The sequence below is a fragment of the Panulirus ornatus genome, chromosome 3 (assembly GCF_036320965.1).
Source record: "Panulirus ornatus isolate Po-2019 chromosome 3, ASM3632096v1, whole genome shotgun sequence".
Classification (NCBI taxonomy): Eukaryota; Metazoa; Arthropoda; class Malacostraca; order Decapoda; family Palinuridae; genus Panulirus; species Panulirus ornatus.
The window spans coordinates 20,248,094-20,265,511 of NC_092226.1; the positions used below are offsets into that span (position 1 = coordinate 20,248,094).

Consider the following 17,418-nt stretch of genomic DNA (forward strand, 5'->3'; position numbering starts at 1 on the left):
TAATTCATGCTGTCTGCCTTGATTCATTCCCATCGCCACCTCACCACACATGAAATAACAACCCCCTCCCCCCTCATGTGTGTGAGGTAGCGCTAGGAAAAGACAACAAAGGCCCCATTCATTCACACTCAATGTCTAGCTGTCATGTAATAATGCACGGAAACCACAGCTCCCTTTCCACATCCAGGCCCCACAGAACTTTCCATGGTTTACCCCAGACGCTTCACATACCCTGGTTCAATCCATTGACAGCACATCGACCCCGGTATACCACATCGTTCCAATTCACTCTATTCCTTGCTCACCTTTCACCCTCCTGCATGTTCATGCCTCGATCACTCAAAATCTTTTTCACTCCATCTTTCCACCTCCAATTTGGTCTCCCACTTCTCCTCGTTCCCTCCATCTCTGACACATATATCCTCTTGGTCAATCTTTCCTCACTCATTCTCTCCATATGACCATACCATTTCAAAACACCCTCCTCAGCTCTATCAACCACACTCTTTTTATTACCACACATCTCTCTTACCCTATTATTACTTACTCGATCAAACCACCTCACACCACATATTGTCCTAAAACATCTCATTTCCAGCACATCCACCCTCCTGCGCACAACTCTCTCCATAGCCCACGCCTCGCAACCATACAACATTGTTGGAACCACTATTCCTTCAAACATAGCCATTTTTGCTTTCCGAGATAATGTTCTCGACTTCCGCACATTCTTCAAGGCTCCCAGAATTTTCGCCCCCTCCCCCACCCTGTGATTCACTTCCGCTTCCATGGTTCCATCCGCTGCCAGATCCACTCCCAAATATCTAAAACACTTCACTTCCTCCAGTTTTTCTCCATTCAAACTTACCTCTCAGTTGACTTGACCCTCAACCCTACTGTACCTAATAACCTTGCTCTTATTCACATTTACTCTCAACTTTCTTCTTTCATACACTTTACCGAACTCAGTCACCAGCTTCTGCAGTTTCTCACATGAATCAGCCACCAGCGCTGTATCATCAGCGAACAACAACTGACTCACTTCCCAAGCTCTCTCATCCACAGCAGACTGCATACTTGCCCCTCTTTTCAAAACTTGCATTCACCTCCCTAACAACCCCATCCATAAACAAATTAAACAACCATGGAGACATCACACACCCCTGCTGCAAATGTGCATTCACTGAGAACCAATCACTTTCCTCTCTTCCTACACATACACATGATAATCATACTGAACAGAATTGTATAAGCATACTTAGAACCACATCACTGATTCCTGTTTTCATAAACAAATTTTATTACTTTAGTAAAGTTGATTTCTAACATAATCAAAAGCATGATTTATCTATTTTCTTTGCATGTATGTCTTGTTTGATATAAACTTAAAACTTTTATTTACAGGAGACATCAGTGCCAAAAACACAGTATCCACCAACACTGCCAGCAGTGAGAAAGAATATGTACCCCTACAGCTCCTACTTTCCTCCACGACATCCACAAAAATCACAACAGATGACTGCAAATTCTCAGTTGCCCAGGAAGATGAAAGACATTTGCCTGAAACCATGTGAAAACTCACCAATTTTCATGAATGAAAAAAAGAATTTTGAAACTAGATTTATTGTAGAGAAAGATCCAGGTTCTTTCTCAAAAGAGGAAGCAACTGCCAGTGACCTGATTCCACCTGAGATGGAAGAAAAATCTTGTATTATAATACATGCAGAAGATACCACTAGAAAATCCTGGATTTCTTTACCCCAGGAAGATCCAGTCTCTTCACTTTGTATGGAAGTGAATAAAAAGGAAGGTATTTCCACCCTTAAAAATTTTAAGCGTTGGTCATTTTGCTATGGTGAAAATGAAAAACTAGAAATTTTACCAAAAATATTCCATAGACATGACTCAAAAGAGAAAACCTGGCTTTTACAATCCTGACATATATGGAAAAAGCCATTTTGGAGAAGTCAAGGAGAACTGTGGGCCAAAAGGGTAAAGATCAAATTGTAGTTTCAGTATCATAGTGGAATGTTTGTTGTTGCCAGAGAAATGCATATGATTGAAAATAATATTTTGAGTAACCAAGCCAAAGAATCTTGGCCTCGGAACATTTATCCAGACTCAGTTGGATTGTGTTGAATGGAGAATTTCATGATATTAATTCTTAAACTGAAAATCATTAATTCTAATGTTACTCAAAATCACTCCCACTAACATATATTTAGTTTTCATTGACTAGCAATGCTTGATGTCATTGTGCTTGCCCCTTAGTCATTTAATCATATTTTCTTCCAGGCTTTTTGAGTTTTGGCAATCCAGTCATCTGTTCTTGATGATCATTACTCCATAATGACATGGACAAGCTAATGGATGGAAATGTTGATTCTTAAAAAACATTCTGTTAATGATGGTATGTTAAGTTTTATAGTTACATTCATTTAGTTGCCAGCTTATGATTGTTGCCATGCTAACCAGCAAAGATGGTGATTAAGGTCAGCAAGCTATGTGATGAATATGTTCAGTTATTTCACTACCTCTGTTGACTGATGGGAGTTAAATTGTCAACAGAGTAGCTTATTTATAAAAAAAAATATTCAGTTTTGTTGCTATGTGTTTAACAAGGTGCCACCAAAGGGATACCCATATTAGCATGTTTAATTGACTGTGTGCATGTGATTGGTTTAAGCAAGTTGAGAGTGCAGGTGCCCTATTCTTACATGATGTGGGGTATAAAAGGAGACCCATAAGTTAACATTTTGCTGTGTAATTGTATTCCTGAGGGTTGCCACCAATTTGATCTTTACTGGCACCCCAGTCAAACTGGCGTATCTACTTATTACCCATAGTTCATATTTCATTGTGTGATTGTAGCCTTCTAGTCCTCAACTTTTGTTTACACATCATATTGACACAGAATTAAGGGCTTATACCAAAACACAAACACACACACACATAAATGATTCCATTTCTTCTATACATGCTCCTCAGTTCCTACATGAGTGAAGTGGCTTTAAGAACAAGTGACAGAGGTGTAAAAGGAAAATTCCTCACTTGGCTCCTTGCTCTATTTTTTCTTTTGTGTCTCTCTTGTGTCTCCCCTGATGATGTGATTATTACACAAAAGTGCACTTGGGAACTTATCATGTTTTATTTTCCCCATGGACTCATAGGAATATCTTGATCACGTGCAAAATTGTGATCCTTTCCAATATATATATATATATATATATATATATATATATATATATATATATATATATATATATATATATCCTCTTGGAGAAGTGGGAGACCAAATTGGAGGTGGAAAGATGGAGTGAAAAAGATTTTGAGTGATCGGGGCCTGAACATGCAGGAGGGTGAAAGGCGTGCAAGGAATAAAGTGAATTGGAACGATTTGGTATACCGGGGTCGATGTGCTGTCAATGGATTGAACCAGGGCATGTGAAGTGTCTGGGGTAAACCATGGAAAGTTCTGTGGGGCCTGGATGTGGAAAGGGAGCTGTGGTTTCAGTGCATTATTACATGGCAGCTAGAGACTGAGTGTGAACGAATGGGGACTGAGTGTGAACGAATGGGGCCTTTGTTGTCTTTTCCTAGCGCTACCTCACACACATGAGGGAGGAGGGGGTTGTTATTCCCTGTGTGGTGAGGTGGCGATGGGAATGAATAAAGGCAGACTATGAATTATGTACATGTGTATATATGTATATGTTTGTGTGTGTATATATATGCATGCATTGGGACGTATAAGTATGTATATTTGCATGTGTGGACATGTATGTATATACATGTGTATGTGGGTGGGTTGGGCCATTCTTTCGTCTGTTTCCTTGCACTGCCTTGTTAACGCGGGAGACAGCGACAAAGTAAAATAAATGATAAATAATATATGCACACACAGACATATACATATATACACATGTACATAATTCATACTGTCTGCCTTTATTCATTCCCATCGCCACCTCGCCACACTTTTTTTTTTAAATTTTCCAAAAGAAGGAACAGAGAAGGGGGCCAGGTGAGGATGTTCCCTCAGAGGCCCAGTCCTCTGTTCTTAACGCTACCTTGCTGATGTGGGAAATGGCGAATAGTTTGAAAAAAAAAATATATATATATATATATATATATATATATATATATATATATATATATATATATATATATATATATGTCGGAGGTGGAGGGAACGAGGAGAAGAGGGAGACCAAATTGGAGGTGGAAAGATGGAGTGAAAAAGATTTTGTGTGATCGGGGCCTGAACATGCAGGAGGGTGAAAGGAGGGCAAAGAATAGAGTGAATTGGAGCGATGTGGTATATATATATATATATATATATATATATATATATATATATATATACGAATAAAGTGTATATGAACGCGCACACCTTCATAGAACATACAAACCTCCAACAGCCAGGATCGAGCCTGGGACCCCTTGTGCAAGAGGCAGGCATGCTAACCGCTAGGCTAAGGGACTGTATAATAGGAAACAACTATTCGAAATACTAAGTACTCGAATACCCTTCGTCTCACAATGGTGAGCAACGGGGTCGATCGGTTGTTTCCGAACAGAACACATAGCCAGCTGAGAGGAGCATGTGTTACGACCAGATGGAATGAAGAAAGAAATGACATTTGGTATGGCAGGAATGCAAAGGAATGAAGTGTAGAGTGATGGAATGGGTGAAACCTATTACTCTGAGGTAGTTTGTGTGCGTGGAAAGTGTGCAAGATAGGGAGTTATAAGAATAGTGTATGATAGTAAGTTTAAAGGGGTTGGTGTGAGAGGAATACCACCTGTGACATGGGGAAATAGATTGGAGAGTAAGAATACTAGAGGGAGAGAATGGTGAAAGAATTCATGGATTGATGTATGCAAGGGAGGCATCCAAGGGCCCTTTTTTTTTTTTTTTTCCCTACCCCCCCTTGATGGGAGTTCTCGGAGGGAACAAGCATCAGAGAATTAGATAAATTCCTCATTCTCCCAACTTCTTTAGATTTTTCATTTGCCTTTATTAAATCCAACAACTGAAGAACTTGGACCTTCAGCCCATCTCTTGCTACTCTTTCATTCTTGTTATGGCAAATGATCTTCCTCCAGCTCAAAAATCATTACTGACATACCTGTTTACCCCCCTTTGCATAACTCCCCTTACCTGCATTGTGACCCATCTTTTTATCATCTGCAGTTTCACAATGACCTTCTCGTGATCTCTTTCCTTAACTAAAATTTGTATTGTCATTGTCATACAGCTGTCCTAGACAATATTTGCCCTCTTAACTATTTCATCAAATTTACCATGCTTCCTTAATGGATTTGACTGTGCATCTACTGCCTCCTCAATGGCCCTGCACAATATTGCACTTTGCCAACCCATTTCAAGATTTCTGTGCTTGTGTTTTTCAGTTGTTTCAACCTCTTCTGAGCAGGTATTTTCCCGTCTCAGTTTTAATGCATCATTTTATAATTATGTACCCATGCTGAGTGCATTTTTTCCCACCATAGTTCTGCTTGTCTACCTCTTTTTTCTCTCTGGCTTTTCATACAAACCTCCAGCTTCTTCCATATATCCTCTAGGTTTGCCTCTAGGATATTTTACATTTTTTATGGTCTCCTAAGAATGTTCTCCAGCTTATTTACCCTGTCTTCTAGGGTTTGTGAATGATCAGTTATCTGCTTCCTCAAGGCACTCTTGTTAGCATCCCTCAAAATCAAAATTTTCCTTTGCTGTCTCAGTTATCAGTTACCTTTTTAGTCTCTGTAACTACTTCCACATATAAATTTCCCTTAATTGTTAGCCTCCCTGGAATCCCAAGCATTTGTGTTTTCTGTAGCGCTTCCATTTGTACACCCATTTTCACCAAGATTTTTCCGAGTATGTGAAGTTTTGTCGAATGGTGAGTTCAGTAAAGACCAACTAAAAGAGAACTAAGAACAAGTATATGAAAACTACAAATTATCATATTATTCATTCATTATCATCTGAATGTTTAGAACATGATAGTGAACTGCATAAATATTCCATCTCTTTCAGCTGTTCTCCCCTAAATTTTATTGAATATGTAGATTTGTGCATTATTGATCTATGCATTAGTTAAGAACCTACTGTAGAGAAAAGCTACCACATTATTCACCATCCATAAGTTAAATGTGTTGTACCAAATCGTTTGAACCAAGACTCCTTACTGACTGATCAGTGACCTAACATCAGTCATTGGTCAAGTTTTGGTGACCACAGCACTCTATGAACATAGATCTCTCATTAAGTAGGTTGTTGCCAGATACTCTGTATTTATTTAATCGTAATTATTCCAGGCCCTCTTTGAAAGGCTACAAAGTTTCCAGCAGCAGCAAAATTTAGACTCCTTTAGAGTAAAAATCCCTTGAAGGGACTATGTTCCTAATGATACAGCCTCACCAAAGATGACTTCAATTGCGGTGTAACCTCATGCAGGCGAGCAAATATGAAGTCAATTGAGGGACAAGTCAATTGGGAGGTAAGTTTGAATGGAGAAAAACTGGAGGAAGTGATATGTTTTAGATATCTGGGAGTGGATTTAGCAGCGGATGGAACCATGGAAGTGGAAGTGAGTCAATTGGTAGGGGAGGGGGATGAAGGTTCTGGAAGCATGGAAGAATGTGTGGAAGACTAGAATGTTATCTCGGAGAGCAAAAATGGGTATGTTTGAAGGAATAGTGGTTCCAACTGTGTTATATAGTTGTGAGGTGTGGGCTATAGATAGAGTTGTGCGAAGGAGTGTGGATGTGTTGGAAATGAGATGTTTGAGGGCAATATGTGGTGTGAGGTGGTTTGATCAAGTAAGTAATGAAAGGGTAAGAGTGATGATAAAAAGAGTGTGGTTGAGAGAGCAGAAGAGGATGTATTGAAATGGTTTGGTCACGTGGAGAGAATAAGCGAGGAAAGATTGACAAAGACGATATGTGTGTCAGAGGTGGAGGGAACGAGGAGAAGCGGGAGACCAAATTGTAGGTGGGAGGATGGAGTGAAAAAGATTTTGAGCAACCGTGGCCTGAACATACAGGAGGGTGAAAGGTGTGCAAGGAATAGTGTGGTATACCAGGGTCGACGTGCTGTCAGTGGATTGAACCAGGGCATGTAAAGTGTCTGGGGTAAACCATGGAAAGTTTTGTGGGGCCTGGATGTGGAAAGGGAGCTGTGGTTTCGGTGCATTACACATGACAGCTAGAGACTTAGTGTGAACGAATATGGCCTTTGTTGTCTTCCTAGCACTACCACGGGGTGAAGGGGGTGCCATTTCATGTGTGGCAGGTGGCGACAGGAATGGATGATGGCAGCAAGCATGAATATGTTCATATGTATATATGTATATGTCTGTGTATGTATACATATGTATACGTTGAAATGTATAGGTATGTATATGTGCATGCGTGTATATACATGTGTATTTGGGTGGGTTGGGCCATTCTTTTATCTGTTTCCTTGCACTACCTCGCTAATGCAGGAGATGGCAACAAAGTATAATAAGTAAATAAATAAATGTATACACAAGGTATGATTATCCCAAAGTTCCTTGGCACATCATCAGACTCAGATTCTTTTCTCATTCTTAGGCAAAAGAGTCGTGGATATAATGCCATCTGCCCTGTCTGGGTAAGACCTGGACATTGTGTGACAGCCCCAGCATTCTGGGCATGCATGGTGTGATAGTCACTCATTTATTTGTATCATGAATGGTGACATCATATAGATGATATAGCATTAGGTTGGGAATGATGTAATCAACATCAAATCAAGGGTAATATTTATTCCAATTCAGTTGTTCCTGTATGGACACGTATGACCCAAGGTTTCTTGGTTCATCTGTCTTCAAAGAAATAAAAACATTTTCATGATGGACTGTTAATCATGATCAATTTGACTCCTTGTTTTACAGAACAATTTTTAGCAGTCACATCTTTAGTTTGCTTAAAGTGTTCAGTTGCAGAGAGTTCAATTTACAATGTGTTGTGAGTAAAGACTTCAAAATATTGAAGCTGTTTTGTTTGATGTGCACATTGAAAAGACTAATTATAACAAGCTTCATTAGAGTCTGCAGTATCTAGATTGAAAAGATGCAGACAGCTTAAGGATCATGTGAAGACACAGAGAGTGCAGGTTGAAAACTATGTTTTCATTGTCAGCATTATAAAGTGTAAGGGTAATTTGATGTGGAATAATGCATTATTTGAAGAAAATTTTAAGTTACCCAACATGAACTGAAATTGGCATAAGAAACAATCATTCTGATACTAGTAAGCTGGTCACTGTAGGATTAACTACCAAGGTCAGTTCATATGATTGAGGTCCTACAACATCGCACAGTATTTTACAAGCTAGATTAATTGGAATGTGAAACACATTAAAAGTGTAATGTGAACTATGAATGACAGTGTCTGGTCTTACCTTTTTTTATCCACTTCAGCAAGTTGGCATCAGGAACAAACAATGGCTTCCTTTGTACACATCCAGTCTTTGGTTGTCATATACCCATCACCTTTTATATAAACTTTAAACATAATCTTTGTTACCAAATCTGAAGTGTTGATAGTCGTTAGCATAATTACCATCAAAGACAAAAAATATTTGTTTACCATACATTCTTTGGCATTTCTGCACACTTATTAGTTCACTAGCAATAGAAACATATAGTTTTACAATCTTTTCTTATTTTTCTCTAGTTTAATGTAAAATCTGTAGGTTTATCACAAGATCTGGTATATTACGGCCCAACATGATCCGAGATATTTTTCAGTATCTTAAATCTGTCAGGTGTTCTAAAACAGAAAATACTTGTTATTAATTAGTATAAGTGTACTGTCACCTTAGCAGTTGTATCATGCACACACTGTTTTAAAATGGTATTAGTTGTTGACTAAGGATTCAGTGTTTTGAGCAACAAAAATCACATACGAATTCCTTGCACCTGGTTGGTAATGCATACTGTATCTTATTAGTATCTTTGTAATGTAGAACAATGAAGTACTTTATTTTCTGTGAACCTCAAAAGTTAGTCCATTTTGGTTGATTTTCTTGCAGTCGTCTTGAATTAACTTTGCATCTAAGTGGCCTTATACACGTCAGAAGACCAAAAAACTAAACCAGAGATAATATGGCATTGCTAGAAACAGTTTTATCCCTTTTTGCTAATGCTTCCCATTTTTATATATAAAGCCCTACAACACTCCAGAGATTAAAGTAACCTTGGTTTAGATATATTCTTACACCTTCTTGTGCCATGCTTATTTTCCCAAACTCGGGATTTTTATGGTTATCATGCATTTTTTCAGTTATGATTTCATCAGTGGCAACTGTTCCATGCCCCTAAGGTGTATGAGCTTTGGGGGAACATTCATAGCATAGTAACATTTCTTTAAGCAAAGAAAAATGTGATTTAAGCAGAGCACTAACTAAAAATCTTGTTTTGTTGAAACTAATTTCTACAACTATAAATTCTTTTTCAGGAATTTTTTTCTTTCATTCTAATAGTCATGCTAAGTAATATAACTGATGAATTATAATTTTCTGTTATATCTAGATTTTTCTAGGATTTTTAATTTGCTTGTTGCTTTATTGTTTACTTTGCACTTACAGACCATGGTGTGAAAAAACGCATCTGTAATTGTAAAACTAAAGTATTAGAGTAATGAATGACTTTAGATTTGTTCTAGAGTATAACATAAATGGGTAGTAGTAACAACTAAGATGCTCTCTCTCTCTCTCTCTCTCTCTCTCTCTCTCTCTCTCTCTCTCTCTCTCTCTCTCTCTCTCTCTCTCTCTCTCTCTCTCTCAGCTACAATATGTATTGGCTGCTGCTTGGCAACATGTCTATTACAGAGTAATATTGTTTAAATACAGTTCCTCATAAATCCAAGCATTTATGTGGTCACCCTCAAAGAGGTGACATGTATATGGCCCTTTAACTAAATATGATTAATTTACATATATGTTATGGATCATACTAAGGATTTCCTTTCCTAAGAAGACATAAGATTGACCATGTTAAAATATATTTAATGAAAATGTCCACAAAAATCTTATGAACTAACTAGTAATATTGAGCAGTATATATCTAGAGCAGTACCAAATATTATGTAGTTCTGTTATGCATGAAATGTTGTTAGACTTGTGTCCCAACATCAGCCACTTTATGTGCTTATATACAGACTTATTTCTTTGTGTTCTTAACAGCCTTAGACAAATTGTACTGGTTTGTGTTATTTCTGTACCTGTTTAAAATAGTGCTTTCCATTTGCTGTATATGATTAACATTATAGAAGTGTGGAAAAAGTTTCTTGGTATATATACCCCAAAAGATTTTTTCTTGCACTTGAACTAAATTCCTGCAACACTGAAATCCTCCAGAAGTTTCATATTGGGTAACTACCTCAAAGGGTGAACTGCCTTTTTTCATTCCTCTGTATGGTGTGACAGGGCATTACTGATGTGTTTTATAAATTAGTGCCATATATAAACTCAGCGACTGTATTTATTCATTCATAATCATAAGTGAAACTCATTGTGGCAGGCTCTGGATATTCCGTAAAAACCAAAAAGTAGACATGCTTACTTTGGCCATAGCCATAGTTCCAAAAATTTATTGTAATCATAGTCATTTTCTTCAATATATCTGTCTTCAGACTGTACCAAAATTGGTTGAGAAATCTATCTATTTACTTTACTGTGAAGCCAGTTTTCAACTTTCTGGAGGTTAAACTGCCTAAGAATTCTGTATATGGGCTATGCTGTCAGTGTGTTCTTACCATTAGATTTTTGGTATCTGCTTTTCATCATAAGATACCAAAGCATATTAATATTCATAGTACCTTTATGGGTGTCTCATTGTCATTAGAAATACAGAGAGTGTTAACAGACATTTATAACAATCATATTGTACACTTGTCTTTAGATATATTGACTATCTATTATTACTACCTGTATATTACAATTATATGAATATATACAGTAAGTCATTTACCCATCAGCATACTCTTTGTGAGTGACAAGATTTACAGCTGTTGTTCGTAAATGTTATGTAAATGAGACTGATTCAACTTTACATTGTTTCATCACTGTATGTGGTTGTCACTGAATGTTGAAAATATTGCCCTACATTGTTGTACAGTTATAGAACATGTTTAATTTTATGTGAAATAACATGAATCCAGATTAATCAATGATGGAGAAGGCAAAGGGTTTAGAATATCTCTAGTTGTACAGAATACATTCATATGTAATGGTTTCATTAGCAACAGTTACTCAGTGACTTTAGATTGATAATAATATTATGCCAATCTCTACAGCATCTGTTTTTTTGTGATGAATATTTGTTACAGATTATAGCTTAATAACCATCAGCATATGATGGCCTCTAAATCAAACAAACATCTTCAATAATCTGCATGAGAAAAACTGAAGCCATGGTGGTAGTATTACATGTAAAAAAGCATTCCATTCTTTTTTATTTATATAAAACCCCTGCAAAAGCCATCTTCAACTCAGGACCATTCTGGATACATATGAATGTTAATCAGTCTCTCAGCTTGTACTTTTCTGACATGCACTTTTATGTATTTCAATTTTATGGATTTGCTTGGTCCTAGCAACTAGCCTTTTCCAAGCTCTCACAAATAGCTTGGTCTTCCCTTGTAAGCAGCAGTTGTAAATGATTTACCATCACAGTTGTATCATAAGGCAGAGCAAAATGAATCCAAAAACAAGTAATTATGTATGCTGTATATTATGCTTGAATACTGTATTGTAGACTGAAAAACACGTATTGTATGTTCCATGTCACTCTTAAAAGTATACATTGTCATATGCTCAAAAATCATAATATTAATCATCTAATTTCTCATCATAAGTGCAATATAAAACAAAATTCAAAGAATTATGAAATACATAATCATGTGGAAGTCGTTGCATGACTGAACAGAATAAATATTGTACAGTATGATATTTTCTAAGGAATTTAGGGTATTTTCATTTGAATATAAATGTACATACATACAACTGCATATTTTTAAGATTTAAGGTAATCATTTTTAACAGAAATCTAAAAATATCACCAAACATGTTGCTTAGGTTATGCACAAGAGCTACTAGTCTAAACCCTTAATGAATGTAAAGAGGCAGAAACATCAGCCAATAGCCTTATGCCAGTCATATTAAATATAGATAAAACAGAAGTATATTCTATTAATAATGAACATTCATGATAACATGTAGGATTTATATGAAGTATAGATAATTGAAGCCCATAGGACTGGTAACAAAGAAAATAAGAGACAGCACTTCACTGACTGTCCCCTCATGCTGTAAAGGAGCTGTGGCATGGTCACGTGTGTACATATCAATCAGTCTGTGTGACTGAAATTAGTAACTCCAAAATGGCATTATGGTTTAATTTGAACTTGATGGAAATGTTGGGTATGACTAAAGAGCACCATCGAAACATTTTTCAGGTGCCATGCTTTCCAATAATACTTTTTTAGTCTGTATATATATGGTAGGCTATGTCTGGCACAGGCAAACTATGGTGGCCTGTGCCATACGTAAAGACAAGACAGGCCACAAAAGCTGCAGTGACTGGACAGGCTACCACTTAGTGGTGAACCAGGGATGGCTAGGAGATAGGGGATCATGGGAGGGGACACCTGCATAGTGGGGTGGGGTACTGAGGAGGATAGGCCCAAGCAGAGGATGGGTAGCTTTGGGGAAGAAAGAGCAGTGAAAGGGGTAGGGGGTTAGGGGAAGAGAGAGAGAGAGAGCCTTACAAGGGGTGGGAATCAGGGGAATGGAGGGCTGTTCAGTGATAGCCAAGTAGGGAGTGGAGATTGGGAAAGGGAGTGCCATGCAAGTTGAAGGGGTCATATAATGGAGGAAATGTTTGCACGAACTATGTCCAGCCTCTGAAGTCCTCGAAATTATTGAAGTTTCCCAGTCAGGTTCAAGGCCATCCGCAAAAGCTCCCTAATTGCAGTCAGTTTGCATTTAAATATCTCTAATGCAATAGGTCAGAATCTAGGTGTTCATGAATCATATAGGTTTTTAGTGTTCATTTAAAGGAAAGATTTCAGGGTTTCAAAAATCTTCTTTATTCCCATTAGACGACATTATGGTAAATCAATTTCTGTGAGGTTGTGGGGATATTTTTTTTCACTCAAGGAAATGAGATTCTATATTAGTAAAAATAACTATTTTTGTAAATTATTCCAAGTTTTTGATAGATGCCCTGTAGTGATAGCACTTAGTCTGCTTCTTGTTTGACAAGCAGGATACCACCTATTCTTTCTTAGGCATAAAGGACTTGCAAGTTCCTTTAAACTTTTTACTAAACATTGTTGCAAATGGTTAATGAACAATATTTTGACAATGCAAAGGGTTTAATCTTGAAGCTATTAATGTGTCACTTTAGCAACTTCATCTACTTATGGATGTGTCATAACTACCTAATTTGTTATTTTTAAGTTTTTTAAGTTTTGTACATATTTTTTTAATGTAGATTATTTTCTTATTACCCTAAGTACATCTGTCATGTACAAGATTTTGAGACCAGATTTTAGAATATATGACCCAAAATAGAATGCAAACTTATTCTTTCAAAAAAGAAGTAAATTTGATGTGTTTTTAGGTATTTAAGAAGTTAATCATAGTAATACAGTATGGAAAACTGGTACCATTAGTTCCATCACATTGATGTCCCCAACATAGAGGCAAAAATAAAGTTTTCATGAAATTAAACAAAAGTTTAGATTATATGAATATATAAGCAAGCAGTAGGAACTTCTTGTAAAAAGGAAATAAAGTCATGTACAAAAAATTATTCGAGGTCTCCTTACCCACACATTCACCTACCTTTTTGTACACACACGTACTATTTGACTAAGGTCTTTTATCTGACTGTCAGTAATTCCTATTAAAAATTATGTAATGGAATTTTATTTTATTATGTTAGCAACTTAAAAATGTGATGGACTGAAGTTAACTTCAAAAACAAGTTCTTGTTGAAAAATCATGAGACGGAAATCTGATTTAGTATATCTTTCGAGATTTGTAATTACAAAAGATGAATCTGTTAATTAGAAAGCCAGACTTTAAAGAGTAGTCTTCATTTAGGATAGCTGCAGACAAGCTGACCTTATTATCTACTTTTACTCAATTTTTTTTTCTTTTTTTTTTTAAATGCATTCAGACTAGTAAAAGTTAGCTATATCCCCCTTACTATATATCATCCATAACATCAAATAACATACCTAGTCCTCATTCTATTCAGGAAAAGCATTTCAAGAACATCTTATTGAACCTAAAATCAAAACATATGTACCTGTCGTGCTTGATGGCATCTTGGGAGTCGAACAAAGTTGTTCATATAAAATATCCGAGTGGGTCAGGGCACTTTTCTGAACCTAAAATCCACACAAGTGCTTGAGGATATACTGTTAGTTGAATGAAGTTGTTCAGATAAAAACCCAAGTAGGTTGGGGTGCTTTTCTGAATCTAAAATCGACACAGGTACAGACCTGTGGTGCTTGAGGAGGTCCTAGGCATCAAAAGAAGTTGATGAGATAAAATACCCGAGTGGTTCGTGGTGCTTTTCTGAAACTAAAATCCTGGGAGTTGAACGAATTTGTTGAGATAAAATACATGAGTGGCTCAAGCGGTGGCATATCTAGGGTATAGCAGGTAGGGCAGGTGTCCTGAGCTCCACTTGAAGGGGGTGCCACTCAACAGGTTTTTTTTTTTGACATATGCTACCTGATTCACATTTTTAACAGTTTGGTTAAGCGAGATATAGAAGAAACTCGCCTACTTTTCAACTATAGTAATATTTTGCTATTATCAGTTGCATTACCGCTTCTACGTTACAATTTTGATCAAATAAGTTTTTAAGAGTTTATATAAATTTATGTTTGGCCTAACTCTTCAACAGTTTATATAATTACACTATATATTTTTATATACATCCACTGTATGTAAATTTTCAATCAAGCCAGGGGTGCAATTTCAGTGCTTGCCATAGATGCTATTTCCCCTAGATATGCCCTGAATACTTAGGGGTATTTTTTAGCTCAAAATACTTTTTGTTTCAGAACTGAAAGATAAGATATTCAAACACTTCTATACTTGAAATAATCATGGAAAATATATCATAATGCTCTCAGATACCTATACATACACAATACGATGCAAAAGGACAGAAATATTTTAGAATTGACTTAATTTAACAGCTTAACTAAGTATCATTAAGAGGAAGAAACATTCTTTTAATACCAGATTTGTGTTCAGCATAGAAAATACTTCTTATAATAACTTTTTAAACAAAATCTATTTTTCTGAGAAAAATACTAAAAAATTGAAGGTTATATGATAGTTTAAGGCATTTTCTACCTCCAAAACCTTTTTGTTTCAAAATTGAAAGATAAGATATTCAAACACCTCTATACTTGAAATAATCATTGAAAATATATCATAATGGTCTCAGTACCCGACACATACTCATTAAATATGATGCAATGGAGCAGAAATATTTTAAAATTGACTTCATTTAACAGCTTAATTCAGTGTCATTAAGAGGACTAAATGTTATTTTAACACCATATTTGTATTCAGCATGAAAAATACTTCTTATAATGAGTTTTTAAGGAAACCTTTTTTTTCTGAGAAAAATACCAAAAATTAAAGGTAGTATTTCAGGGTATTTTTTAGCTCCAAGAACTTTTTGTTTCAAAATTGAAAGATAAGATATTCAAACACTTCCATACTTGAAATAATCATGGTTAATATATCATAATTCTCTCAGTTACCGATACATACTTTGTAAATAAGATGCAAAGGATCACAAGATATCTTAAAAATAATTTCATTCAACACCTTAATTGAGTGTTATTAAGACAACAAAATGATATTTTAAGACCATATTTGTAATCAACATGAAAAATACTTCTTATGATAAGTTTTTAAAGGAAATCTATTTTTCTGAAAAGTTTTTTAGCTTAAAAAACTTTTTTTCAAAATTGAAAGATAATATATCCAAACACTTCTACACTTTAAATAATCATGGAAAATATATCATAATGCTCTCAGTTATCGATACATACTCAGTAAATATGATGCAAGGAAATAATGAATATCTTAAAAAAGATTTCATTCACAGCTTAATTGAATGGCATGAAAATGACTGAATGTCCTTTTAACTCCAGATTTGTATTCAGCAGGAAAAATATTTCATACAATTAGATTTTAAAGATCTATTTTTCTGAGAAAATACCAAAAATTGTAGGTAATAGTTCAGGGCATTTTTAGCTCAAAAAAATTTGTTTCAATATTGAGAGATAAGATATACAAACTCTTCTATACTTGAAACACATACATACACAGTAAATGTGATGCAAAGGAACAGAAATATTTTAAAACTGACTTCATTTAACAGCTTAACTGAGTATCGTTAAGAGGACTAAACATTAACCAGATTTGTGTTTAGCATAAAAAATACCTCTTTTATAACTTTTTAAAGGAAATCTATTTTTGAAAAAAATACTAAAAAATTGAAGGTTATGATAATTCAGGGTATTTTCTACCTCCAAAAACCTCTTGTTTCAAATTAAAAAATAACATATTCAAACACATCTACACTTAAAATAATCTCAGTACCCGAGATTTTTTTTTTTTTTTTTTTTTTTTTTTTTTTTTTTTTATACTTTGTCGCTGTCTCCCGCGTTTGCGAGGTAGCGCAAGGAAACAGACGAAAGAAATGGCCCAACCCCCCCCCCATACACATGTACATACACACGTCCACACACGCAAATATTCATACCTACACAGCTTTCCATGGTTTACCCCAGACGCTTCACATGCCTTGATTCAATCCACTGACAGCACGTCAACCCCTGTATACCACATCGCTCCAATTCACTCTATTCCTTGCCCTCCTTTCACCCTCCTGCATGTTCAGGCCCCGATCACACAAAATCCTTTTCACTCCATCTTTCCACCTCCAATTTGGTCTCCCTCTTCTCCTCGTTCCCTCCACCTCCGACACATATATCCTCTTGGTCAATCTTTCCTCACTCATTCTCTCCATGTGCCCAAACCACTTCAAAACACCCTCTTCTGCTCTCTCAACCACGCTCTTTTTATTTCCACACATCTCTCTTACCCTTACGTTACTTACTCGATCAAACCACCTCACACCACACATTGTCCTCAAACATCTCATTTCCAGCACATCCATCCTCCTACGCACAACTCTATCCATAGCCCACGCCTCGCAACCATACAACATTGTTGGAACTACTATTCCTTCAAACATACCCATTTTTGCTTTCCGGGATAATGTTCTCGACTTCCACACATTTTTCAAGGCTCCCAAAATTTTCGCCCCCTCCCCC

The 17,418-nt window shown here is 36.2% G+C and overlaps 1 protein-coding gene across 2 annotated transcripts in view; it reads left to right on the top strand.

Annotated features, from left to right (window-relative positions):
- Nucleotides 1–13,853, top strand: part of LOC139761178 (cannabinoid receptor 1-like) — a 371,834-nt gene extending 357,981 nt beyond the window's left edge. The window contains exons 10-11 of one of the 2 annotated variants that reach the window (XR_011715470.1): nt 1,405–1,992; nt 2,296–13,853. Coding sequence is in view for 1 of the 2 variants with exons in the window: in XM_071685166.1 (XP_071541267.1) it covers nt 1,405–1,938 (534 nt within the window). In the remaining variant the exon portion in view is untranslated. Of the gene's footprint in view, nt 1–1,404 lie in introns of both variants that reach the window. The other variant, XM_071685166.1, reaches the window with a different exon arrangement.
- The last annotated feature ends 3,565 nt before the right edge of the window (nt 13,854–17,418 follow it).